At 34.1% G+C, this 27,920-nt stretch overlaps 1 protein-coding gene across 1 annotated transcript in view; it reads right to left on the minus strand.

Annotated features, from left to right (window-relative positions):
• Nucleotides 1-1,484: 1,484 nt before the first annotated feature.
• Nucleotides 1,485-27,920, minus strand: part of LOC145259636 (ribosome biogenesis protein BRX1 homolog) — a 67,124-nt gene continuing 40,688 nt past the window's right edge. Inside the window, exons 7-10 of the mRNA XM_080117293.1 lie at nucleotides 25,894-25,944; nucleotides 20,204-20,339; nucleotides 19,102-19,196; nucleotides 1,485-1,700 (exon numbers count right to left, since the gene is read on the minus strand). Of these exons, the coding sequence (XP_079973419.1) occupies nucleotides 1,542-1,700; nucleotides 19,102-19,196; nucleotides 20,204-20,339; nucleotides 25,894-25,944 (441 nt within the window). The 3' untranslated portion in view covers nucleotides 1,485-1,541. The remainder of the gene's footprint in view (nucleotides 1,701-19,101; nucleotides 19,197-20,203; nucleotides 20,340-25,893; nucleotides 25,945-27,920) is intronic.

Below are 27,920 nucleotides of genomic sequence, written 5' to 3' on the forward strand. Positions count from 1 at the left end.
GATACATCTGCTTTGAGCGAGAAGCTTCATTCCATAAAAAATGATACATCTACTACGACGGAGGTGCTTCATCCCATAAACAATGCTACATCTGCTGGACGAAGGTGCTTTATGTTATAAACAATGATACATCTGCTACGACAGATGCTCCATGCCATAAAAAATGATACATCTGCTATGATAGAGGTGCTTCATGCTATAAAAAGTAATACATCTATGACATAGGTGCTTCATGCCATAATCAATGGTACATCTGCTACGACTGAAATGCTTCATCTCATAAACAAGGAGACATCTGCTACAACATAGGTGTTTCATGCCATAAATAATGATACATCCGCTCCAACGGAGGTGCTCCATGCTATAAATAACGATACATCCGCTATGAAAGAGGTGCTTCCTGCCATAAAAAAAATAATACATCTCTTACAATGGAGTGCTTAATGCCAAAAACGATACAGAAGCACTTCATGCCATAAAAAATGCTACACCTGATACAACTGAGATGCTTCATGCCCTAAACAAGATACATCCGCTATGACAGAAGTGGTTCATGTCATAAACTCACCATTTACTACAGTAGTTCTGGAACTTATTAGACGAACGATATGTTCAATAACAGATGAACATTCATACCATAAAATCTCTATTAGTACTACTTTATTTGCCTTACCATGAGGGCAATGTTAGACACTTTTGACACAAAGGGTTGCTACTCTGAATTGGAAGAAAAATAAAAATTGCTCCAGTGTAAAAGAATGCTTTTCAATTTTCACAAGAACAGAAAAGATGAAACTTAGTATCAAAGCAGGTACTACACTTTTGAAAACTTGATAATACCACTTATTGTGGTATTCACTTAGTGTCGGGCATCCCACCTTCCACTGATGGGGAATATCAATTTATATGCACTCTCCGTTCAACATGTATATCTCAGTTGAGGGTGATGACATACAGCACTTAGTATTTCCACCCATCTTGTATAGGCCACGCTCAATGTTGCTTAACATTGTTAATCTAATGGGAACTGTTGGGCATTTGTGATTATAGCTTATACTACACTTTGATCTTGGTCAAATGGCCAAGAACTTTGTTTTATACTTTCAAAATGTTAGCGTATTTCTCTCTTCATCTTTTTCAAATTAACCGAAATATACTTGGGTTACATAAATGCTTTAAAGCGAGTCAGGTCACATGGATTAGACAGTTTTTTTTGTTTTTTTTTTTTATAAAAATAAAAATAAAAAATGAGTTAACTAGTTACCCTTTTGCAGTAAATGTTAAAAGTACATACACCTTCCTCCCACCACCTCCACTTTTTAAAGACAAGTTTGATATTTCGCAACAGCCAATTTTGCTAACAAAAACAGCTGGCTTCATAGAAATTTTTTTTTTTTTTAATATGCATCTATAAAAAAAATCTCTTTAAATCTTAGATAATATTTACAACCAAACAAAAAGAAAAAAACACACACACACACCACTTCTGAAGAGAAGATTAAAAATCAAAAGGTTTTTATTCCAAAATGATTGCGTATAATTCATGATTCTTCAACGTCTTCTGCTCCAATGGTGACAAAGACGTCGTTGGTTTGGTCAAGTTTATAGGATTCTTTCAGCTTACGATCTTCACGGCCAATCTTTGCACTGACACGCCCCATGTATTTAGTTGCATATTTCTTACGAAGGAAACTCCGATACTAAAGAAGAGAGAAAAAAGAAAGCATTTCTTTAATGTTATAAAAAAATAAACAAAAGAAAATGAATGAGAAGAAAAAAAACAAAACAAAAAAAACCTAATATTTAGAAATAATGATAAATTATATAAAGGTCTTTTTTTCTTTTTCTTTTTTTTTTTTTTGTATTTTACTTCAGTAAGTTTTAAGATATCAAGGGGCTCCCTCCTGGAGCTGATACTTGATTCTGTTATGATTCAAGTTTATATCCGAGGGCTCTTTAAAGAATAGATGCTGTTCCCTTTATGGCTGCTATTTGTATCTCGTTACAGCTTGGTCTTCCAGTGATTGCTTCTAAGTATTTATGAAGATTCTTTTTTATTAAGCCAGTTGCTCCTATCACAACCGGTCTGTGTGTATGTTATGTTTTCGTAATGTTACTTATTTCATCAGGGACAAATTTACTTATCACCATGTCCCGTGTTTATATGTAACTTCTCGTTTTGCTGCGATGTTATTTTATTTATTCTTTATTTTTCCTTTCCTCTTCTCCTTTGTGCCTAAATCTCCAATATACAACCCTTAGCATTCTTCTAGTTATTTTTAATTCACAATACATTTTTTATCCTTTCTCGTTGACATTCTTATGATGAGACTTGGTCATAGTAGTGAGTTTTTCAAGCAAGCTCTTTCTATTCTAGCAATTTTCCTGATCATTTTTCAAACTATGGAGGTTTTGGTGGAAAAGGTAATTGTGTTTACATAGTTTTACCAATTCTTTTTTTTTTTTTTTGACAATTTGATTATTTTCTGGATCTTGCTCTGAGTTTAGGTTGTGGTAGTTCTTTATTGAATTTTTTTGGAGAGCAGCATTTTGTAATTTGATTGCTATTTTGCATTCTTTATTAAACCACGAGAAGTTGTTTGTTTGATGGAGAGGTTTTTGGTATTGTTTCATTTGCTATTGGGATTGAAGTTTCTATGAAGTGTTTCATTAGTCTGACCTTTTTGGGTTATGAACCAATCTTATATTACATAATGATTTAAATTATTGCCAGTCAGCCTTGTTTATTTTCCAGTAGCATCTTTTGTTATTATCACTGATGGATTGAGTGATTTTTATTGATATGAAAGAAGTCACTGCCACAAATACCATTATGGATCTTCCATGTAGCTTGCGGGAGGGGTCAGTTATAATAATATCAATAGCAAAATATGAGCCAGCATATAAATTGAAATCTGTTTGAGATTTATCGTTTAAGATATAAAGTTTATTGTTGATAATTTTTTGTAGGTCCTTACCTTTTTATTCATTTTCAAACATCCCCATATGTTATGATTGTTAAAGTCATCTTGTAATGAGTACGGTTTAGGGATTTGTTTATCAATTTGTTAATTTTAATATAGTTAATGACTTAGTGTGGTGGAATATATATTAAGCAAATGTTTGCTTTATGTAATGTTGCTGTGATAGCAATTGTTTAAAGGTCACTGTTTACGGTTATTTGGTATATGTCTTTCCAAACTAAAATTGATAGCTTTGTGCCCATTATTGTGTATGTCGTAAGATGCATATTTTCTTCTATTTAATTAGTTGATGTCTTTGAGAAATGTTTCTTGTAGGCATATAATTTTGGGTTTATATCTGTCAATTAGTATCAGCAGTTCTTTGTAATTGGCTCTAATTCCTCTGTAGTTTCATTGTAGGATTGTCTTATTTAAAAATTTTATTGAGTTCAGATTTGTTTTCCCTTGTGTTTATATTGTTTGACTCTTCAGTTTGTTCATTTTTGTTAACCGTTAATATCTGATCTTTGTTCTGTATCCATTTCTTCAAATCTGTTTTGAGTTGTGGTTCTTAGTCTGGAAGTTGGCTGCGTGTTTTCATTGGGTTTTGATTTTTCCATTTCTTCTACTTTTGGTTTGTCTTTTATTTGATCTTTTGTTTTAACTGTTGTTTGAGGTTCTGGTGTTAGATTGAGACTTTTTATCTTTTTTTTTTTTGACAATGATCTATGAGTGTTCTCTGGTTTTGATGTATCTGTTTATTGATTTGGATTTTTTATAGTTCAATTTGATTTTTAGTATGTACCCCCCTCCTTTATTTTTATGGTTTTGTTTTTTTGGAGAAAGTGTTGAATACTTTGCTAATTTGTTGTTTTCTTTTGGTAAGATTTGATCTTCAGAAGGTTTGTTTTGGAGTTTAGATAGAGATTGATATTTTTTGTATCTTTTTTTGATTTCTGTCAGGTGGGAAACCCAATCGGATTGACAGGTCGGGGCTACACAAAGCAGTATACTCCAACTAAGAGACCCTGAGCATCCGTTACTAAATTTATTCACCACCCAAAACTGAAGTGAATCAGAGTTTGTGTTCTTTACTTAATGATTAATCAGTGCCTTCTATTTTCTACTTGTAGTTGGAGTGTTTTGTAATTTCTCTGCATTATATTTTGCAGGAGAATTACTCTTTTGTATCTTTTCCAATTTGTTGTGTTTTCAGTCGTTTAGTCATTGGGGCTTAACCTGATAACTGATTGATTGGATTGGGTCTCTCTGACTCCTGTCTAGCCAAAGTGTTGTTAGGTGGAAGTGTTTAACTCTGATCACCAAGATTCCATCCCAAGGCATCGAGGGTTGCTACCCATGACCAACAGGTGCCCCCCCCCATTAAGGGACTTTTACTTTCTGTAGAGAGAGGGAGGGAAGTCAGCATATTCTGATGTCCTACCAGCAGGCAAGGAATGAGGTAAGTTAGGTATATTGTGTGACAATGCTCAGAATTAATGAAAGGACTGTGGTGCTCAGACATTGTACTTGCTTATCAGAAAGTCAGCTCAATCTAATCAGAGTGATAACTAAGGCCATGACAACGGCATATTCTTTTCATTGTTTTGACTCTCAAGTATATATCCGACACAGACACAATCAACCGAGAACCACATCACTATACATAAAAACATATAAGATATCAATGGATATATACCTGAGAATCAAAACAAGGAAAAGAATATGCTGTTGTCATGGCCCTAGTGATAATCAAGCAGTCCAAAAAGAAATAACAAACAGATCAAAAATTGAGGTGAATTTTCCAAATCTTGGGGAAGAGAAGAGCAGGGATTATGAACTCCATTAATTTCCTAATCTAGTGAGCCAATGTGTTCATTCAAACACACTAAAAATATAAAAACAGAATCATACAACTTTTCTACTTTCTACTACACATGAATTGTTTTATGTATGCCAAAATATTAACATTTTCAGAGAGAGAGGGAAGACAAAAAAAGACAGGAAGAAAAAGGTAGAAAAAAAAACAGGAAAACAAAAATAAAATAAAATGTGGAAAAAAAATTCAGAGATAAAATTCTCACAATTTGGCATTTTCTGGTTAAAAAAAAGAAAAAAGAAAGTGGAATTCTGCCTTTTCTGATTACAGAAAAGTGGAGAATTAACATCGTTGTTGACTGTCTTGTAAGAAAATCTTTTTTTCAACTATATTTATCAGAGAAGTAACATTTAATTTTAAATGAAATTAAACAAAACAGCAAAATGTCATATTCAACAAAATCTTTATAAATGCTTATAAAAATATTTAACAAGTAAAGAAAATCCATTTTTTACTAATGGATCCCCTCTTATTAAAGCCAAAAGCCACTCGAGGATAAAAATGAGACTTTTCACTTGGATGATGGAACATTACTAAAAATGATTGAGAGCTATGTTTAATTCACTAGACACTTTTTTTGGCATATGATTTAGTGATAACGCAACATGCGTCGATTTGGTAACACATCTTGATTTGGCCCCAATACAACAGTAAGAAAAGACTAAAGATCATTTCCCACTAGATTATGAAATCAATTTTACAGTCTGTCGAAGCAAGAAATGGTGTTTTGAACTGCATCAACCCAGATGTGATGGCAGTATTTTATCTCAAAGCATATCTAACTCTCATACAGGTAGAAAATCAGAAGTCAAGTATTTTCTAGAATGATCCAACCATTTTCCCAACGGTGTTAATCATGGATTTGATGGAAGTCTTCCATTTTAGCCCTGGGATTAAAGTCAGTTCTCAGAGCTGGTTTAACCAAGGGTTATAAAAAAGATGTAAATCAATTCAAAAATTTTTTAACTAAAAAAATGACCAAGTCTCACCCAAGATAATGTTTTTGAATTTTAAAAATGCAGATTGATAATTTGTATTATCTGGACTACTATTTGCAAGGACATGTGGCAGATGAAAATGCCAAGTAAAAATCACCAAGTTTTCTGGAGGTTGAAAGTTCAATATTCAGTGATGATAGCAAGAATAGAATTAAGAATCAGAGCAAACTACTTCCATGGATTAATTAAAAGGTTCTGTTCAAAATTCCCAAGTCTTACAATATGCACCTGATGAAAATCGAATATTACATTGGTGAAAATATTGCAAGAGTAACATCCTACACAACAGTTGTCCAATGATAGTATCAAATTTTCTAATACAAAAGGCACTGACAGTTTTTGCCGACTAGGAATTAACACTTACCATTAAAATGACTCCACCACCTTCCTGTTCTTATTTAAGATACTAGTGTACATCAAACTATATAAGACTCATATCTCTGCCATCTTGTATGACAGTGAGACATAGATCTGAAACACTTCTGATCTGCAACATCTTGCCATAATCAGGTGGATGCACTATTGGAAACTGCAACAGTATTGAATTAAAATCTTGGCAGGATTATAGATGCCTTATACACAGTATCTCAAGCGATTTGGTCATGTATAGCACCTCTTACATCAAATTTAGGACACACCTTGGTATATCAAGCCATATAAACTATGAACGACCTGACTTGAATGTGTACAGAGTAATTTCACTGCATTTAACATAACGGATATAAACCCTTTGCATTGAGAGCAAGCTGATGTCTGGTATTATCCACTTTAGATCCAGACCCGCTTGCAGCACCTTAAATACCAAAATTGTATGATGATCTGAACAGATGATTATGCAAATATACCATTCCATTAAACATGCTGAAATGAAGTTATTAATGGAAGACTCGCCAACATTCCTTGTTGAATGACACTTTTAGAGGTTTCCTTCCAATAAATGTAAAATAATGAATATTTATCAACATTTTAAAGATTTCATTGAATCTGTTTAACAATAATCTTCTAATGAAAGATGATAGCACTAAAAATAAAATTCACTTCTCACTATTTAAAATCCCAACAATAAAAAATAATCACACCTATCAACATTTAAATAATAATTACGCATTTAGAGAAATAAAAAAAAATACAAAATTAAATCAAAAAGTTTTCATTATCAAACATAAAATTGTGATTAACAAAAGATATGAACTTAATTGGATTATTGTAAGAAAATTTGTTTTATCAACTAATTTATGCATGTAAGATGTTTTTAGAGGTATCAAACTTTAAATTGACAAATATTTACTTTAATTGCAGATTTGGCAACTATTGGTTATTTTGAGTTCAGCTTGGTTTGACAATTCATCATGCAGAGACTGACACTCGAGAAGTGTTTGTAAATTGTAAATGATACAATCAATTTACTGAGAGAAACATTTGATGAATATAAAAAAAAAAAAAAAATTGACCTGTCAACTGGCTACCTTGTTTGTGCAATTTAACTCCATTAGATTTTCTTTATGTATATGTAAAGTCTCATTTCTATGCTGATAAACCAGACAATTTAGAAGACAACATTTGATGCGTTATTGCTGAAATACAACTTAATTTAATGCATAGAAGTTTGTGAAAATTGGACTTCTAGATTATGCCATATATGTGCTAGCCATGGGACCATATGCTCGAAAAATGCTAAAAATTAATCTTTGGAAAAATCCACTTTTTGTATAATAAAAATATTCTACAATTTATCTCAATTTAAAGTTCACTGCTTCTAAACACAAACAAAAAAATGAAACAATATACATACACATATGTATAAAAGATGAAAATATAATAGAAAAATATATATTGATGCATATAGATTTATTGATCAATTTGAAACAAAGGAAAACAATACCATGTGTAAGAGTTACAAATGCTCTTTATGCAAGGCATTAATGCTTCTCATCAGAAGAGGAGGGATGTGCTAGGTAACAAGATATGGGTGTGATGCCTAGCAATAGGCATATTTGAAGGTCTTGTATAAAGGGTAAATATTAGTGAGGGGACAGAGTTATCCAGGGGATGGATAAATATATATATATTATAAAATTGCATAGGTTTTGCTCTTAATGCTCAGATTTGTAAGAAATTAAATTAATATTTTCTGTCAAGTATTTATTTATGGTAACCAGGATTTTTTTAAGTTTTAAAAAGTTCTGTAGGTGAGAGTTAAGTTTGAAAACACTTTTCTTGGTCGACCAGTCTTGCCTAAGTTTGAAACATCAGTCTGTCACCCTTATGTTTTTAATAGCAGATTGTTAGCAGGGGGGAGAGGAAAACTATGTTCCTAACTTAAAGAAAAAGAATTTTTTTTTTATTGTTAATTCACACCAAACAAGACACCGTGCTACTAAATCAGAAAAGACAAAGTGCTACTATTGGTGGGACCAAATTTGCAGGGATACTATTTAGGGAGTTGAGCAGAGAGAATTTTTATTGTTTTCATTTTCACCTCGAACAAGGCACAGTGCCACTTTGATGTAGGGACTACTATCGAGGGACATAAGTTGCAGGGATACTATGTAGGGAGTTGAGCAGCGAGATATCTGTTCACATTACACTTGAACTTCTGAATGTTAGTACAGTTGGGGAAGCAGGAATTCAGAAGGGAGTTTCAAAGTCTAGCAGTTCTGGAGAAGAAACTATTAGAGTAGAAGGTTTTCTTACATCTAGGGATTTCCGCTGTGTAGGGGGTGAGATTTTGCTGCTTGTCGGGTGTATTTACGTTGAGGGGGTACAAGGGCTTGTAGCTCATTAGAGCATTCACCATTAAAATACTTGTAGAAAAGGCAGAGGGATGCAACACTACGTCGATGGGACAGAGGTTGAAACTTAGATGACAGTTCAGGACCTATCAGGTTGGCAACTCTCTTCTGAACCCTGTCCAAGAGCAATATACTAGTAGCAGATGCGATGCACCAACCCAAATGTGATGATAATACCCCATACATGAGCGAATGGTGGCCTTGTAGAGATACAGAATACGTTCAGGTGTAGCAGACATTTTTTTTTTTTTTTTTTTTTACACAGTGATCACCACTTATCAAGGCCCGGAAGCCACTCAGGGATAAGGGTTATTGCAAGTACATTACGTCAGTGTGGAGATTTGATGAAGTGTTTATTTAAGGGGGTGGTTCATTAGGAATTTGTTAACATTGGACTTGAAGACATCCAAGTTGTAGTCCGGTGGGAAGCAGGCAGACGGAACAGAGTTCCACAGGTGTGCAGTTCTAAGAAAGAAGCTTTGTTCATGGAATCCACGTTTTTATTTAGGCACAGATAAAGAGTGGGGGAAATTTTTCACAGTGGATTCAGCTAGACGGGTGTTTTTCGTGAAAGATTGGCGAGGGGGAACCAGAGATTGGAGTTCAGACGAGCACCTGCCATGGAAATAACGATAAAACAAGGATAGGCTCGCAACGTCTCTTCTGTGGGAAAGAGGTTGCAGGGTAGAGAAAAGGGCATCCCCCACTAAGCCACGAAGTCTATTTTGTACTCTGTCAAGGCAGGATAGGCTGTTTTTTGCAGCTCCTGCCCAGATATGGTAACAGTATTCCATCCTTGGACGTACATGGCTTTTATATAGATAGAGAATTGCATCAGTAGTGAGATATCTTCTGGAGCGGTAGAAGGATCCCACCATTTTCCAGCGACCTTGGCAACAGACTTGATGTACGTTTTCCATTTCAGATCAGGAGTAAAGATCAAACCCAGAAGCTTGTCAAAACACGGGGCCTCACCCAGACGAAAGCCATCCATCACAATTGATGCCAGATGGGGATCAGAGCGTTGATGATGTAAGGATAGGAGTTTGGTTTTGGATGCATTAAAAGGTAACCAGCCACATCTTCCCCCACTGAACCACGCGCTCAAGATCAGAGGAGAGAGAATCAGAGAGAACTTTGTCATTTACAGCCTTTGATGTGTTGCCGTAGATGGTCATGTCATCAGCATAGATGTCAATGAATGATTTAAGTATGTGTTTAGGGAGGTCATTGATGTAGATCAGGAAGAGAGTTGGGCCTAGGATTGACCCCTGAGGGACTCCAGCATTTATATTGCAGGCCTCCGATTTTTGTCCATCTACCACTACTCTTATGAGCCTATCGGAGAGAAATGATTTAATGATTGAGAAAACATTTCCAGTTATACCGTAGCTGGAAATCTTGTGAAGTAGACCCTTATGCCATACCTTGTCGAAGGCCTTTGATATGTCAAGAGCAATTGCCCTCGAAAGGAAGCCTTCGTCAAGAGATTCACTAATCCTGTGGGATATAACCGTCAGCACATCTGCGGTAGATCTTGCAGAGCGGAAACCATATTGTGTGTCACTAAGAAAGTTATTCCTGCTGAGGTGGTTGACGATTTCTCTAATATGGATTCCAGCAACTTACTCATAACACCCAGGAGACTTATTGGTCTGTACTGAGAGGGAGATGACTTATCACCTGAATTCTTAAATACAGGGCAAACTGATGAGGTCTTCCAGGGAGTTGGAAAGCACTTCTCCTTAAGGCAGCGCTTAAATAGTTTCGTAAGTATGGGAGCAAGTTCTGGTTGAAGCTTTTTTAACACTATAATTGGGATGCCATCAGGGCCAGTTGCTTTACTGGAATCTAGGTTCTTGATAGCTTGGCGACCTCATGCACGGATATTTGTATGTTACCTAGCTTGTTCTGTGTTATAGGAGGAAATATGGGGAGTTGATGGTCTTCGTTGCATAGGGTAGAATTAGCTGTAAAGTTCTTTGCAAATAGTTTGGCCTTGTCTGACGCTGACGAGATGACCTCTGGTCCATTGATAATGGTTGGGATAGAACGCACACTTCTGTTCAGGATCCTATTTGTTATTTGCCAAAACTGGTGGGAACCAAGCTGCTGATCAGCTACCTTGGATTTAACAGACTGGGCATATAGTTCTCTTGCATTTTTTATTACTCTTTTACAGTGGTTGCTGGCAGTCCTGAAAGCAGCTTTAGTCTCAGTGCATCTATTACGTTGGTAGCTATGGAAAAAGTGATTTCTGTGCGCGATAGCAGCAGCACATTCTGGGGAGATCCATGGCTGGCTGTTAGGTTTTTGTTGGAATTTTTTAGATGGTATGAATTGGTCTATGCCTACAATTAACCATTCGGTCAGATCTGATACTATAGAGGACACTTCCTTTTTAAACATGGAGTGCAGAGGTAAATCAGATATGAATGTACGGAAGCTATCCCAGTCAACCATAGAGTATTGGTATACAGTATGGTGGAGGGGTACGTTTGGGGGCTTCTTACATTTCGTTTTTATCTTAACTGATACGACGGAGTGGTCGGAGGATCCTAGAGGAGAATGAACGGAACATGAACATAGCTCAGGGAAAGTTAAGAGAAAAAGGTCTAGGAGGCTTGCATATTGACCGGGTGTATCGGGCACACGGGTGGGTTCACGAACAATCTGAGTGAGGTCATAAGCAATGGCAAAATCATGACAAAACCTCCCCTCATCATCTGTCTTATTTGAATGGGTCAGCCATTCCACGTTATGGACGTTGAAGTCACCACAGATGTGGATGTTAGCCGAGGGATGTGAAGACAGTATGTGGTCTATTTTCTCAGATATGCTCTTAAAGATAGTAATTCCGCTGTTGTGGGGCCTATAGAGGGCAAATATAAATGCAGTGGTGTTAGCAAGTGCAACCCTGAAGCACATATAGAGTAAATTAGGATCTTCTCTAGAGATATCCCTGCCACACGGGAAGCCATCCTTAATGTAGGCACATATTCCATGCCCATGGCGATCTTGGGTGTCAGATTTAGCTGTTAAATCTGGGTGTCAGATTTAGCTGTTTACATTACACTTGAATTTCTGCGTGTTAGCCTAGTTAGGGAAACAGGGGCCCAGGAGGGAATTCCAAAACCTAGCAGTTCAAGGGAAGAACCTATTTGAGTAGGTTTTACGGCATCTAGGGATCTCTACAGGATAAGGCTGCTTGTCGAATTTGTCAGGGGGGTTTCTTTTAAAAGGGTACTAGTGCTTTGAGGTTATCTGTGCAGTTTCCATTAAAATACTCGTAAAACAGACATGAGAATGCCACATTTCAGTGATGGGACAGAAGTTGTAGTTTGGTCGACAATGCGAGACCTATTTTGTTGGTGTCTCTTTTTTTTTATTTTTACCCAATCAGGAGCGAGAGACTAGTGGTAAATATACCAGCCCAGATGTGACAACGATACTCCATGCATGGGCAAATAGGATACTCTCAGGTGTGAGTAACCTAGTACGTTAGAAAGAACCCACCTTTCTCGCAGCAGCCTTGGCAATTACCTCAATGTATTTGTTCCAATTCATGTTGTCTGTGAATATAAAGTCTAGGAGCTTGAGAGAAATACTTTCAGGTAGTGTATCATTAGCCATGGCAATCAATGGTTGAGAAGGTTTCTTCTAATTATTAGAAATAAGCTTAGTCTTCGCAGCATTGAACATTACCATCCAATTTCGTTCCCATTCCACTAGAGCCTGGAGATTTTTCACTAGAGTCTTAGCCATTTTCTTAGATATATGTTCATTTGTTTTCCTCTTGAGTTTGTTATAGAGTGTAGTGTCATCAGCAAATATACCATCTCAGAGATAATTTTATCAGGGAGATTGTTTATGAATATCAGGAATAAAAAAGGTCCGAGGATTGACCATTGTGTGGCACACCCACATTTATGTTATTTAGATGTACGACCATCAAGAACAATCTGGACTTTCCTCTAATTTATTATTTGGTTATGTTAAGTATACGCCAAGTAATATAATAAGATTTTATTTTCATGGGAAGACCATCATGCTAAAACCTGTCAAAGCCTTAGATATGTCTAGAGCTACTGATCTAGCCTCTCCTATCTTATTCAGTGCGTAGTATATACGTTCAGAGACTACATTCAGGATATCTGCAATAGAACTAAATTCATACTTTCAGTCAGAAAGAAGTTTATTATCTATGAGGTGGCAAACTAGTGCTTGATTGTTTAAGAATTCAAAGATTTTGGTGAAGAGAGGGAAGAGGCTTATGGGGTGATAATTTAGTGGATCAGTTCTTTTGCTAGAATTCTTGAAAACTAGTACAACGGAAGCAATTTAATAAGGCATTTGTTGAAGAGTTTAGAGAGAACTATAGCAACCTTAGAGGAGTATTTTTTTAAATAGTATAACAGGGATAAGATTGGGCTCACATGCCTTTGAGGAGTCTATGTTTTTTATGGCATCATGAACACGGAAAGGGGTGATTTTCAGATCATCGTGTGTTTGCAAAGGGAAATTTGGGAAGGGGTTTGTTGGGTCTTAAGTGGAGTTGGAGGCAAACTGTTGGGCAAGCAGATTTGCCTTTTCGGTTGCTGTGCAGACAATCTCAAGGTTGTTGGATAGCGGGGGAATTGTTGATTGCCCATTATTTACTACACCATTATAAATTTTCCGGAAATCGTTAGATCATAATTTTGGTGACTCGATGCATTTTCTGGTGACTTCAGAGTGTCTTACTTCTTTACTGTGTTTGAAAGTTAAAGACAAATTTTGATGCAATATTTGAATATATCTCATATAGAGATACTGTATCTATCTCATAGAAATCCAGTTAGCCAGAGATAAGCTAGTTTGAAAGTCAATTTCTAAAATTTGACAAAGACATGCCAGCATATAAAATACACATTAAACGGAATTTCTTTTCTTTTTTTATGGAAACTGCTCCATATAAAGGCGTGAAGCCACTTGAAAAAGGAGCAAATATAAACGAAAGATTATTATCACAAAAACAGTAGATGCCTATTAATCATCATCTTGAGAAGACCAGTAGGGGGAAAACATTTAGAAGAAAGTTACAAAAACCTGCAGTTCTTGGAAAAATGTTACAAGAATGGGAAGCTGTATTGTAATGAGGTAAAAACAGTGATTAAAAATAATTATAGCAATAATTATATATATATATATATATATGAGACTGGACTCGGTTTTAGAGAAAAATGTTGTTTGTGTAATTAATAATTATAAACATCTGATTTTTCATAAATAAATGCTCGTGTTGAATTTTTATAAAACTGCAATATGCATTTTAGGATGTGAATATCAAATTCACTAATTCATGCCACACCCAAACATTTTAATTTCAAATGCATACCATCTGCGATTTAAATCCTGTAACATAAAACCATTTCAACTGCAATTTTTTTCAAATTAAAAACAAACAAAACACAGAACACAATAGGCACCCGACAAAGTCATTTTTTTTTTTTTTGCTTTGAAAGCAGGATTTTGATTTCTGATTACATGGGGTGGGAGGCATGTTTTGAATGAAGATCTGACACTCGCAATACAGCTGACTCATTCTCACTTCAGAAAGTTTGTTACTTGAAACAAACATTTTATTCATAACTTTGCTCTAAGAGGAAATGATTTTGTCTTTTCACTTACAATTCAGAAATAGAACGCAACTGATTGATAAATCAAGTTGTAAAATACAAATGCAAAATATTTAAGGAAATACAACAATATGGTGAAACAGAAGGATATCTTAAAAGCAAAACAATCACTAAATGTTAAAAAAAAAAAACCCAATAAATAAGAGTCAATACAATGGCTTTTCTCAAAACCAATATGCAAATTAGTTAACCTTGTGATTGATATCATATATACAAGCACAATATATAAAAGATGGTGTGTCAAATGTTTAATGTTGAATTAAACTAAAATTATAGCATTTTAACTTTTTGCATTATTAATTGAAGTTACATTATATATCTTTTTAATAAAAATATGATGAAGATTCACTCCCCCTCCTCCCCCTACAATATTCATAATAGCAATACACATGAAAAAATTGAAATAGCTTGAAATATTTCAATATTGGTATGCATAGAAAGAGCTTGATGAGCTAAGAAAGAATCTTTTTAAATTTTTAAAATCTGATTAAAATTAAGGAAGTTATGGCTATTTTTGTGCCTCACACGTTTGGATATTTTTCCCTCTTTAAGACCATATACGTTTCGTCACATTTTTTACACTACTTTTTCAGTAAAAATGTCATATCTTTGTTAAAACACAAGACTAAGAAATGAAATTTACCATATAAGTGTATTTTTGTACAAGGAATCAGAATATGCAACTGAAAATCTCCCAAAGTTTATGGTTTCCAAATAATCTGCAGTAAATGTGCATAAATATGCAGCAATTCCTTAAAAATGCTATGTATCCATAAACAGAAAAGAACTTGGAGAACTCAAATTGTAATGTGCTTTGTGTACAAAAAACTTAAATCTAAACATAAGACCATTTAAAAATGAATATATTGCAATATTTCTTTGGTATTATTGTAGATTAACACCTTCTGTTTAACCCCACTCAACTCCTTCTGACCACCCCTCCAAAATGTGATTCTACCTTTTTAGGAAATTATGTATAAAATGCCATGAAAAACTTTAATGAAAGATAAACAAATTATTTTAGAATTGAATGTAAAATAATTTCCTAATATAGGTCATTCTAGCATTTTAGGGCAGTTAACTGTTTTTTTTTTCTATGGGAAAATATGCATCTTTTTTTTTTTTTTTTTTTTTAAGATGATTATGTGTAGTTTTAAGAGGGTTTCTATGCAATGAGAATATGGGGAGGGTTGCCATTCAGACTTTGAATTAATTGTAGGGGCTAAGGAAAATTATGTGTGAACATACTGAAAACTTGACAGAGACATAGCGAACAAAAACAATATTAGAAGGGGGAGCGGTTAGTTTCACAAAATTTTAATGTAAAATAATTTACCATTTCCTGGCCATTCTAGCATTTTAGGACAGTTAACCAATTTATTTTTATGTGTATTTTTCTTTAAGGAAGGATCTATTTTTTTATTTGTTTGTTTTAGATGCTTGTATGTGGCTTACAGAGGTATTTTATTAGGGGGGGGGGCTTGCCACTCGAACTTAGTGTTATTGTTAGGGTTAAAGAGTGTTTTAGGAATATGAACCGTTACTTCATTTTTGTTTTGTTGTCCTAACTGCAAAATGCCGTTTCCATTTCAAATAAATATTTTACAGAAAGTTATACATATATATATATATATATATATTTATGTGTGTGTGTGTGTATTCGACAGGTTAATAAATCAGCAAATGTTATATTTAGTTTTAATTTAATAAGAAACTGCGTTGCGAAATTTCAAAGAAAATTCCATAAATTTGTTGATTTCTATTTTCGAGGTTGAAGGTGTTAATTCCATAGGCCGTTTATACTACGCTGGATCAGGTTGTAAAAATATCTTTCGCTTAATAAGTAGAAAAAAAAAAAATAACGAAATAAAAAGCTTCCTAATTGTAGTTTGATGTGTTTTCTTTTAAAATTTCAAGAATATTGATATAGATTTTGAGGGTTTGTATTACTATACACATAGATTCGAAAAAGTTGTCAAAAAAAAAAATATATAACAAATAAATGTTATCAAAAGCAAGTTACTTTTCTACCTAACTGGATAATTTTTTAGTGTTTTTATTTAATGTAACATGTTTATTCAGCTTGAAAACAGTGTTTACCGATGTTTTGGAAAATTTAAAATGGCGCCCGACTCTTGAAACGGTAAGTTTGTGGAAAAGAGTCAAAAATAAAAAAGTAGACAAAATACTGCTAGAAACTCGCTCAATATATGTTACCGTGACATAGGCTGACATATATTCGGTGAGTTTTTAGCAGTATTTTGTATATTTTTTTTTATTTTTAACTCCTTTTCTCAAACTTACTGTGTCAAAGAGAGTCGGGCCGGGCGCCATTTTTAATTTTCCAATACATCGGTAAACACTGTATGTTTTTCGAGCTGAATAAACATGTTACATTAAATAAAAACACTAGAAAATTATCCAGTTAGGTAGAAAAGTAACTTATCTTGCCTTTGATAACATTTATTTGTTATATATTTTTTTTTTGACAACTTTTTCGAATCTATGTATAAACGAGATTTTGATACTTATTTTGATTTTGAAAAAAAAACATTTGTGGCTGTTCGCAGTAAAACATTGTTTTAATTCGCTGTTCAAAACTAATTTAAAGAATAAAAGTGCATGCAAGCTATATATCTACAAAAGTTTATTTTGTTTTTTTAACCATGTTTTTAAATTTGACGAGAAATGTGAGAAATTGCAACAGATTCATAATGCCGAATTGGTTGGGATTGTTGTTATTATACATTCTGAAAACCGAAGAGTTCTAAACTAATGTTATTCTGATAACAAAATAGTTCTAATTAAACATAAGATTTATAACATTTATATTCATATTTTCATGTTTTTTCTTAATTCGTTCTTGAATAAAAATTAAAGAACGCGTGCTTGTTTACAACTGTGCTATCGCTGATTCTACAGGCTGGAGCTGCTGCTGTTGCTTCTAGTAATACTAACTTCATTTGACCAAATTTGAGAAATAGAAACAATTTTTTTTTCGGGTAGGTCCTTTTAAATTATCAATTACCGCGGTCCTACTCAACATAAAATAATACTTTTAATTGATAAAGATAGTAAAAAGATTGATTTACTTACTACTGGGTGTCCGAAGAATTTTTTTTTCAAAATGTTCGATACTCGTCATATTAGTCTTATTTTTAACACGACAAAAAAAGAAATGGTCAAAAATATTTCGGACACTTGACAGATTAACATCTCTACTGATTGGTTCCCAAATTTCATGACGAAATTCTTCATACAATCACGGTACGGACCTTTAGAAAACAGGGGGGGGGGGGTCATTACAAAACCTTACCGAAAACGCCATTTTATGACGTTCACATTTTTATCACTTTATTTGCTTAAAACTCTTAAAATATATAATGTACATTCATATTTATTAATTCATTTGAAAGTATTCATTTCCGAACAAAACAGTAGTAATTTGAAGACTTGAAGTGCTTTGGTTTAAAAAATATGGCTATTTTAGTAGAACTACCTTGAAATCTGTGATTATCCAAAGCGTTTTTTCGTCCGTGTGTATTACTATTCATAATAGATAGTTATTTAATATTTCTTTCAGTTTCATATTTGTGCTGGTCTGAGACGATGGTAACATGAGTAACAAACATTTAGTATACTGCATTCCAAAGGAGGAGGTAATGCCTGGAGGATGGTATCAGGATAATACATCAAATACCACACTACTCCCTACCCCCAAATTTAGTGGTAATGTTTGGGAGGATGATCTCAAAAGAGAACAGATACTATACTATCCCATTCCCCCTAACTGAGCATTGACTAATAATACATTTCTTTGAAATAAGCTGAGCATGCAGGGTCCCCCTCCACGAGTGAAAAATTTACTTTCACCATGTCTAATGTTTGTGCAAATTTTTTTTTTTAAATCCAAGGCATGGTTGAGAAAAGTACAAACAGACAAACAGGAGTGAATTACTAGGTCCAATCCCTCTTTTGTTGGGGGACTAATAAGAAAGTAAACCGAATAAAGCATCGTACAATTTAATAGAAGTATTAGTATAGTGTCGGTTTCACAGATACGAAATCTTCATTAGTAGTAGACATTGAATAAAAATGAAAGAAAAGCTTACATATTTATTGCTTTAATAGAAAAAGTTTTTATATTTACAATAATTTTGGATGTAATCAATAGTTTGAGATAAAAATGATTTAAATAAATGGATTCTGTGCAACATCAGATATGGTTTAACATATTTTACAAACTGGCATGTGTTGGACAGCTTTTAGAAACTCATTTTCAAACTAATTTATCTCTGGCCAAGTCTTTATTTATCTCCCTTTTTCTCAAGTCTATCCTTATCACTTCCTCCCACGTTTCCTAGCTGCACACATCTCCATAAACTGATTAAATATTAAAAACTATGTATATCTACTTAAAAAATTAAATAAAACAATTTTATATAAATATCATGTATGTAGAATTTATATTCAAAGAATAAATTTGGTATTTTTTATTAAAAAAAAAAAAAAAAAAAAAAGACCATTTTTGTATTTTAGTTTAGAATACCTATTAGAATACTGGAGATTAAATTTTTTTAAGAAGAACCCCCTCCCCCTAAAAAAAAACACAAGGAGCAAACCTAAAAAATTTGTAAAAATTAATGAATTTTAACAATTTTGCTTACTAATTGCAATAAATTAAAATAATTGTAAAAAATAAAAATCCATTGTATTTGAGAAGCAGCCAAGTTTTTGGGTATACCAAAAAACCCAACCAAATAAGTTATAATTTATTTTTGTTATACTTACTTGATTAGGCGATCGATAATGTGGGTTCACGTAGAGAGTAGGGCCACCTAAACTTCCTTCAAATATACGGACAGGATTTAGCACAAATCTTGGGCCTGTTAATAAAAAATAAGCTTTGATAAATTCTTATTTCTTACGACTACTTTTTCAAACTAGGAAAACTAAAGTTCTTTCATTAGCAATGTTTCCAGCATCAATTATCAAAAAAAAAAAAAAAAAAAAAAAAAAAAGATCTAGAGCAGCAATTCAACTAGGGTTCAACAGAATGCTAACATTTTGCAAGAATAAATGAGACTTTAACTTCATATGTGTAATATTAATTATCACACAATATATTTTTTGGCTACTGCAATATAGAGGTGATTTGTTTTTATTTGTATAACATAGCTGAACTAATTTGTTCAGTCGTAAATAAATGAATATAACAGCATAAATAAAGTGCACGGCTTTGTACGTATTAGTTCAATTTCTGAGTCGATGCCAGATACCTCCAGAGTGCAGCTGTCCATTGTTTACATTCAGTATGCCGCCATTTAAAATTAACAATAAATATTTTTTTAATCATCTACATCAGAGTTCAGGTTATATTAGGTCCAATATAATAATCGATAGCCACAGCCAAAGTTGCCTTCAAGAGACTTAGCAATCATGACCAACAAAATATTAAAATAGACATGAAATTCAGAATACTCTGAACGTATATATAGTCTATTTTTATATATATATACAGTTGTGAGTGCTCCATAATCACCAACAGCATGAGGAAGAGACTAGAGGCAACTGAAACTTGGTTCCTGAGGAGAATTTTGAAGATATTACAGAGAGAAAAGAAAACAAATCAAAAGGTATTAGAAATGGCAAACACAGCACAGTCTCTAATAAAAGAAAACAGCACGAAAAAAAAAAAAAAAAAAACAAGGTTTGTGGGTTATGTCTACAGATATTAAGCGTTAATATAGGAGGAATTCTGGACAAAAACCGTAAAATGTTTTTTCCACTTTATTTTATCTTCTTTTTAATCATCTGTTCCAATAATTGCAAGAACATCCACGAAACTAAAAACTGTTCAAAATCTTCAAACACGTTTTTGAAATATACAAACCAATTTCAACAAGAGATGCCAATTCATCTGTTATTGAATAATTTCTAAACCAAATACGATTATCCAAGATGGAGAATGAGAAGACATGATCGATGAAAGGTTGACTTTTTGGATGTTGATTCGGAGTTCCAAAAATCTGTATATTCGAAAACAAAATCAATAATTAATGCATAAGAAAATGAAAGTCATATTATAATTCATAGTAGTGCGATACGTGGAAAATCTATAACTGGAAAAAAATAAATAAAAAGCAAGATTTTTAATTTAAGTTAGGTGTGTGTATCAATTTTTAAAATATTTCTATATACAGAATTCACTCCTAAACTAACAAGCCGAGCATGTGGGGTCCCCCTCCAGTAGTGAAAAATTTACTTTCAACATGATTAATATTTGTGCAAAATTTCAAAATAATTCAAAGAGAAAAGTAAAAAAAAAAAAAAAAAAAAAAAAAAAAATTTGCTTTCATAACTAATGTGTGTACAAAATTTTTTTAAAATCCAAGCGGTGGCTACTGAGAGAAGTGCGAACAAACGATTTGGGACAATTTTATCGTTATAATGCCTCCTAGGTCCAATACCTTTTTTGTCAGGAGACCAATTAACTAATCACTATGAATTTGGGAACATAGCTGCTAGACATAAGGGTGAGTAATGTTGGCTATATTTATGTAAAAGGAGTTAAAATGAGGGTAAAAAACACTTGTGAAAACTCGTATAGCTCTGATTTTTTGTGAAATTTAATAATAGGGATTAGATATCTATCAATAAAATTTGCCCAATTTTGAGTTTCTTTGAAATATTTCAAATGGATTTAGGAGTCATAAGATTGGCACAATGTTCCGTCTAAATTCAAATATTTTAGAGTTATACATAGACAATATTTAGAGGACATAATGTTGATGTAAAACTATTCTGTTTGGGAGAATGCATTTTACCGTTCCCAGGACATGTTATGTTTTAATTTTTGTGTTTTAATGTTCTAATCTTTTTGTTTTTATGGGGATGGAGCATCTTACCAGATGCCAGACATCTGGCATCAATTGAAATGGATGGCTATTGTCTTGGGGAGGCTCCATGTTTTGACAAGCTTCTGGGTTTGACCTTTACTCCTGATCTGAAATGGAACATGTACATCAAGTCTGTTGCTAAGGTCGCTGGGAAGATGCTCGAAGATATCTCACTTCTACCACTCCAGAAGATATCTCACTACTGATACAATTCTCTATCTGTATAAAAGCCAAGTACGTCCAAGGATGGAGTACTGCTGCCACATCTGGGCACAAGCTGCTAAAAAAATAGCCTATCCTGCTTTGACAGAGTACAAAATAGACTTTGCGGCTTAGTGGGGGATGCCCTTTTCTCTTCCCTGCAACCTCTCTCCCACAAAAGAGACGTTGCGAGCCTGTCTTTGTTTTATCGTTATTTCCATGGCAAGTGCTCATCTGAGCTCCAATCTCCCCCCTCCTCGCCAATCTTTCACAATAAATACCCGTCTAGCTAAAACCACGGTCATTAATTTTCCCCACTCTTTATCTGTGCCTAAATCAAAGCGTAGATTCCATGAGCAAAGCTTCTTAGAAATGCACGACTGAGGAACTCTGTTCCGGTTGCCTGTTTCCCACCTGACTACAACTTGGATATCCAACATAAACAAATTCCTGATGAATAGGCCCCTTAAGTAAGACACTTTACCAAATCTCCAATACTAACGATTATTATGATACTATCCCATTACTGTACACGTAATAACCCTTATCCCCGAGTTGCTTCTGGGCCTTGATAAGTGGTGACCTCCATGTAAAAAAAAAAAAAAAAAATCACCCATTATTTCAGTCACTCCAACCAAGAGATCTTTTTAAAATTCTAATCGTTCCTTTAAGTGCAATTGCTTACATTTTTTTTTGCACTTGGTTCATTGGGTATATTCGACAGGTTGTTTTTGAAATTCTTTTTCAAAAGTCTGATTGCTCCTATAATTACTGAAATATGAACATGCATAGGCGGTGATTGTCACTCTTGTGCCAGTGAAGGATTGCTATTCGATTCCACAGCAAAGAATTCTCAAGTTAAAGCCACAAATCCAGTTTATAAACAAATTACAGATGTCTATTTCATTTTGAAGATTACAAGTGCTACTCGTTTTCTTGGGTTAAATAACAGTCTTGCAAAATGACATATTTTCTTCTAGTCAGTTAAAACACCAGTCCAACCTGACACAACCCGTTGCTTCAGAAAACCACCGAAAACCAACTACCTCATTGAATGTCCAACTCCAATCGATTGCCTCACTCCCAACTTCTCTTTCCAAAAATCTTAGATGCTAGCCTTTGTCAGTAGTCATCATTCGACTAACCAGAAATTATCTACTGGAGATAATGGTAAGACAATGTCTACGCAAGGGGGTTTATCTGGAGCCCATTTACTTTTTTTTCAAATAAGTCGATCTCAGTATAATTCCTTGTTTAATGAGGTATTTATCAGAGAGGCGGTAGCACTCTCTATATAGGGATGGCCCGTACACGCCTATATACGCCTACAAAACAAAACTATCCAAATCTCAACTAAAATCAACTTATAAGTTTCAAAAAGCACATTCTTACAGAGAAGTGTCTTACGAATCCAGCGAGTGTCAGAACGTCGGTTAAAATGTCAAAAGAGAGCAAAAAAAAAAAGGGTACAAAAATGGCCAATTGTTCTTCTTTCTTCTTTCTTTTGAGACGATGTATCTCGGTGTACGAACGGTCTCTGACAACAGTTCAAGGATCAATCGACTGCTCTTTACACGGAGAAGTGCAGTGACCCATCGCTTTTTAGCTAACTCCATAATTAAATAAGATTACGTGTAATAACAAGTTTTAAACACTATATACCCAATGTAGACAGACCACTTCGAACACGGAACTTCTCTCAAAAGGGACAGCTCCAAATAATACACCGGATGCTCACAGACGTTCCAGTTTGCCAGTGGCCTATATTTCTTGGACGCTGAATATTTGAGGTGAACGTTAAGGTTTTTTCTTTAAACAGTAACCCACCAGCGTTAATGAAACCACGAAATCTTTATCTCAGTTGATCAAAATTGTTATAAGAGTAACCTATCAGCAAGTACGACGTCAAAAAACAATGTTATAAAAACAAATAATTCTTCAGATTTTGGACTGTAAAATATGTACAAAATGTCAATGCTGTGACCAGGATTCGAACCTAAGTTAGCACTGCCACAACGTGGGGTCCTAACCTCTAGACGATCACGGCTAACACTGACGTCTGTCGCTCTTGGCAGAAAGACACATGACTACTGTCAAACTATTGAAAAATAAGGAGGAAACTTGAAATTCTCACGCATGCGCAAAAATACACTATAGCAACCATTGTTAAATACAGCTGAATCTCTTCGCTCACTAAGAAAAGTAGATCAGACCAGTTCTTCTAAGAACTCACCAAACGCCAAAGGAAATAAGTTAAATTAACCGCAAAAGAAACTGCAAGAAAGTCAAGAAAAATTTAATAGTGAAGGTATGAACATTTTAGAACTTTATAATACTCTAACTGTTTTATCAGAGAGGCGGTAGCACTCTCTATGTAATATAGAACCGATGGAGGACCAAGAGGCAACTCCTAAGGCCCGAAACCCAAAGACCTAAAACCCAGCAGGAAGCGACCTGCTACTAATGGAGGCGGCAATGAGCCGCCTCCTAAAAAAGACAATACTATCATGAATGTAAGTTTAAAAATAAGACTAAGTAAAAATACTAATTAACAAGAATAAAAAAGCATTGGAAATGCAAAAGGATATAGGGATGGTATGCCAAAAAGTATACAAACAAGATAGCTATGAATGGCTAGACACATGGAAATAGAATTGCATCCAAAGTATACAACTGTAATGATGGCATGGAATGAAGATTGGAGAAAAGCTATAGGGCTATACTTTGGATACAATTCTATTTCCATGTGCCTAGCCATTCATAGCTATCTTGTTTGTATACTTTTTGGCATACCATCCCTATATCCTTTTGCATTTCCAATGCTTTTTTATTCTTGTTAATTAGTATTTTTACTTACAGTCTTATTTTTAAATTTACATTCATGATAGTATTGTCTTTTTTAGGAGGCGGCTCATTGCCGCCTCCATTAGTAGCAGGTCGCTTCCTGCTGGGTTTTAGGCCTTATTTTATTTCAAATAAAGAAACCATCTCTTGGGTAACTGGATTCCAACTAGATATATTTTCAATTCACTCTCCCCGACTTCCTTTAATCAAATCTCACCTGTACCCATTCGAATGCACTACTAAAACATGCATCCCAGCACCTGTCTATAAAAATGAGTAATGAAAAATTCTTTTCCTTTCATTTCCATTACAAAACCATAAGTATTTCATAATTTTCTCTTAACATGACATGGCTGTAATGATTACTGCTGAGAAGATGGTTTTCTTTAAAGAAAGAAAAAAAAAATAATGAACACATATAGAGAGAGAGACAGAAGTAAACGGGCAGTCAAGGTACACATAAATCATGCATTAACTAAAATTTAAAAAAAGATTTTATTTGAACGAAGAAACTTTTGACTGCTCAGTTACTTTCAACCCTGTTTAAAAGACTTTTGCAAGAATCAGTGTAACCATTCCAGAAAACTGAATTGGAATCTAAACTATGTGGTTTATAGATTTAGAGAGAAGTGTAGGGAATGAGGAGTACTCTTGACTCATGGTATTGTGTTAGACTGAGAGAAGTACTCTGATCTGCTGATCTTTTCTAGACTATCAAGGAGGCTTGTATATTTGTTCCAGTTTTGGTTAGGATCAATTAAAAAAAACAACAAAAAAAAAAACACTTGAGTGACCTGAAAATATGGATGACCAAAAGTTTGGGAAGGGAGAGCCTGATAGCAACTATAACAAAAGAAAAAAGTGACTATGCAAAAAGACAATAACCTTTTTTCTTCAAAAAGATAAAATGCAGACTTGCCGCTTCTCAAAAACGTACCTGTTCCAAATGGCATCAGATTAATAAGTATAACATCAAAAATTAAAAACGTTTTTTTGAATGTTGAGCTTATATTTCAGCTATGTTGATTAAAAAAAAAAAATCAGTATTTTACAGACAGATTGGATTAAATCTTACAGAAAATGTTAATGTTTTGGTTTTCCCTTTTTTCGAAAAGGAGATTTGCAACCAACATGTTTATGGCAAGACCATATTCTAAAATTTTTTCTTCATCTGCATTCCTATCAAGATATACATTTCCTCCACACACATTTTCAAAATCACCAAGAGTCTTTTCAATAGGATCACTAAAATTAGAAAGCATTTTCTTTCATCAACCTTATGAGTTACTTGAATCAACATGCCATAAAACTTATCTTTTGCATCTTCACTAAAGCCTGATTATTAAAACAGATATGGAAAATTTTATCACCAACAAATAATTAGGATCCACTCACAAGATCAACTTCAATCACTTTCTCTGCAATAAAAACATCAATCTCACCTGTTCCCATTTCATTTCCAGTCTAATACAGCTTACATCTTGCATTCTTCATAATCATTAGAGCAGATTTACCTCTCCAATGAATTTCTTGAACACAACACAGGTCAAGAAACTAACAATTTCAATAGACCATCCAACATTTTAAAGAAACGTTTCAAAATAAACTTATTATCCACAAATATGAAGCTGTTACTTACTTGTATGAAAAGTTCTTTTATAATTTGCCAATGAGGTTCTTTATCAAATGTCTTTACATTGAAAGGAAAAAAAGAAAAAAGAAAATTATTATTTTTACAACAAATTATGAAAAATAAAATGTTTGAAAGAGAGTGAGGATACCTACACTAATAAGCAATCTATATTTAAGTATCATATATTGCATATGTATGTATTGTTTTTTCTATTTATTTTTCATTGTGCAGAAGAGGCGAGACAGTTTCTGATATTAGGCAAACTCACTCTCCAATTCACACGGTTGAGCAATTTTTAAATTCCACTCTGTGCAGTTTTATCCAATCACATTGACGTAAGTTTTTGGCTGACCAACCTTCCTGTGATTAAGTGCATTGATGCTTCTGCAATGGTTTATCAAGGAGGATGAACCTTCCACATAACCATACCAGCATGTGTTTGAGTGAAAGTATTTCAGAAATCAAATATCAAATTCTTACTTGAAAAATTGCTAGAACAATTTTGTTAAAAAGTTATTTTAGTGATCATTCTTATTTCACTTAGTAATACGAGTGTACACTCTTTTTCAAAAATTATAAGGGGAAAAAATTTATCCTTTGCTAGTCTTTGCACTAAAATTCATATCAAATAACATCTAAATCAGAGAAGTTAAAAGACAAAAACATGTTTCGAACTTTAAAGAAAATATTTCATAGAAATAGATGAGTGCAGGTGTCTATAATCATTTCCCTTAATACCTTAAATAAGTCTGGTAGTTTGTTCATTCACATACCTCCCTCTCAGCATTTCCTGGTCGTAAAATAGGCTTAAATATGATATTTTGATGCAGATTTAATATTTATTATTACATTATATTGGACCCAATATATAGTATGATTGAAAAGGTTAAAAAAAAAATGTTTTAAATGACTTGTGTGTCACTATCGATAATCAAAATCAAAATGTTTAGCATACGATTTACTTTTTCTTTGACGTTAATGCCTGAGCTATGAAGACATTTTTGCTGCATAACTAAAAATGAAAACATGAACCAATAGCTATTACGTTATGCATGCATAGTTATAATGCCATTGTTCAACCTTCACCCAACAAATTCTATTTCTTTAATTTTCACACTTTTGCACAGATTTTCCCTGGCTAAAACCCAATTATGAAGTTTTGCATAGGTTTGAATACCCTATGTATTAAGTTTCATGTCTGTAGACCAAAAACTGACAGGAGTTTGGTAGGCAAAAGTTTTTAAACAAATATATGTACACATACATAAATATATATAAAAAGATGCAGCGGGCAGCGCAACTCATAGCTTCTCTATATCTCACTCCCTATCGCAAATTGTTACTTTTCCAACCCGTTTCCCTGATCAGGAAGAACAACACACATCACTCTTAGATCTGTTTTTGACCACAGTTCCTGATGATTGTATAACGAAAGCCGACAGCCCACTTGGGAACGCTGATCATGCAGTGATAATGGTTGAAATCGCCCTAAACTCTAGACCCAAAACTGAAGAGCCAGTGCTCAAAACAATGAGATATTATAAAAAGGCTGACTGGGAAGCCATCAGAGATCTTATCAGAGACGCCCCATCGGGAAATATTTTTTCTCTTCCTGCTGAACAGTGTGCAAACGAGACCACTGAATAGTTCAAAACTGCAATCGAAGCGCATGTTCCCATGCGGAAATTCTTTAGCAAGCCCCACTCTCCCCAATGGTTTACTTCGACTTGCGCAACTGCCATTGCTCAAAGGCAGCATGCATTCTGCAGGTGTAACCGACATAAGTCCAGTTCAAACAGACAGAAATACATAGAAGCTAGAAGTAACGTTAAGAAAGAAATAGCGACAGCTAAGAGGGAATTTACAGAAACCACTAAAAAACGTATCGAAGTACAAAAACTAGGAACTTGTGACTTCTGGAAAATCTACAACAGTGTAGTAAACAATGGGCAATCAACAATTCCCCCACTAACCAATAATCACGAGGTTGTTTGCTCAGCAACCGACAAGGCTAACATGCTTGCCAGTCGGTT

The sequence above is a fragment of the Euprymna scolopes genome, chromosome 3, assembly GCF_053919585.1.
Source record: "Euprymna scolopes isolate OS-2025 chromosome 3, ASM5391958v1, whole genome shotgun sequence".
NCBI classification, from domain to species: Eukaryota; Metazoa; Mollusca; class Cephalopoda; order Sepiida; family Sepiolidae; genus Euprymna; species Euprymna scolopes.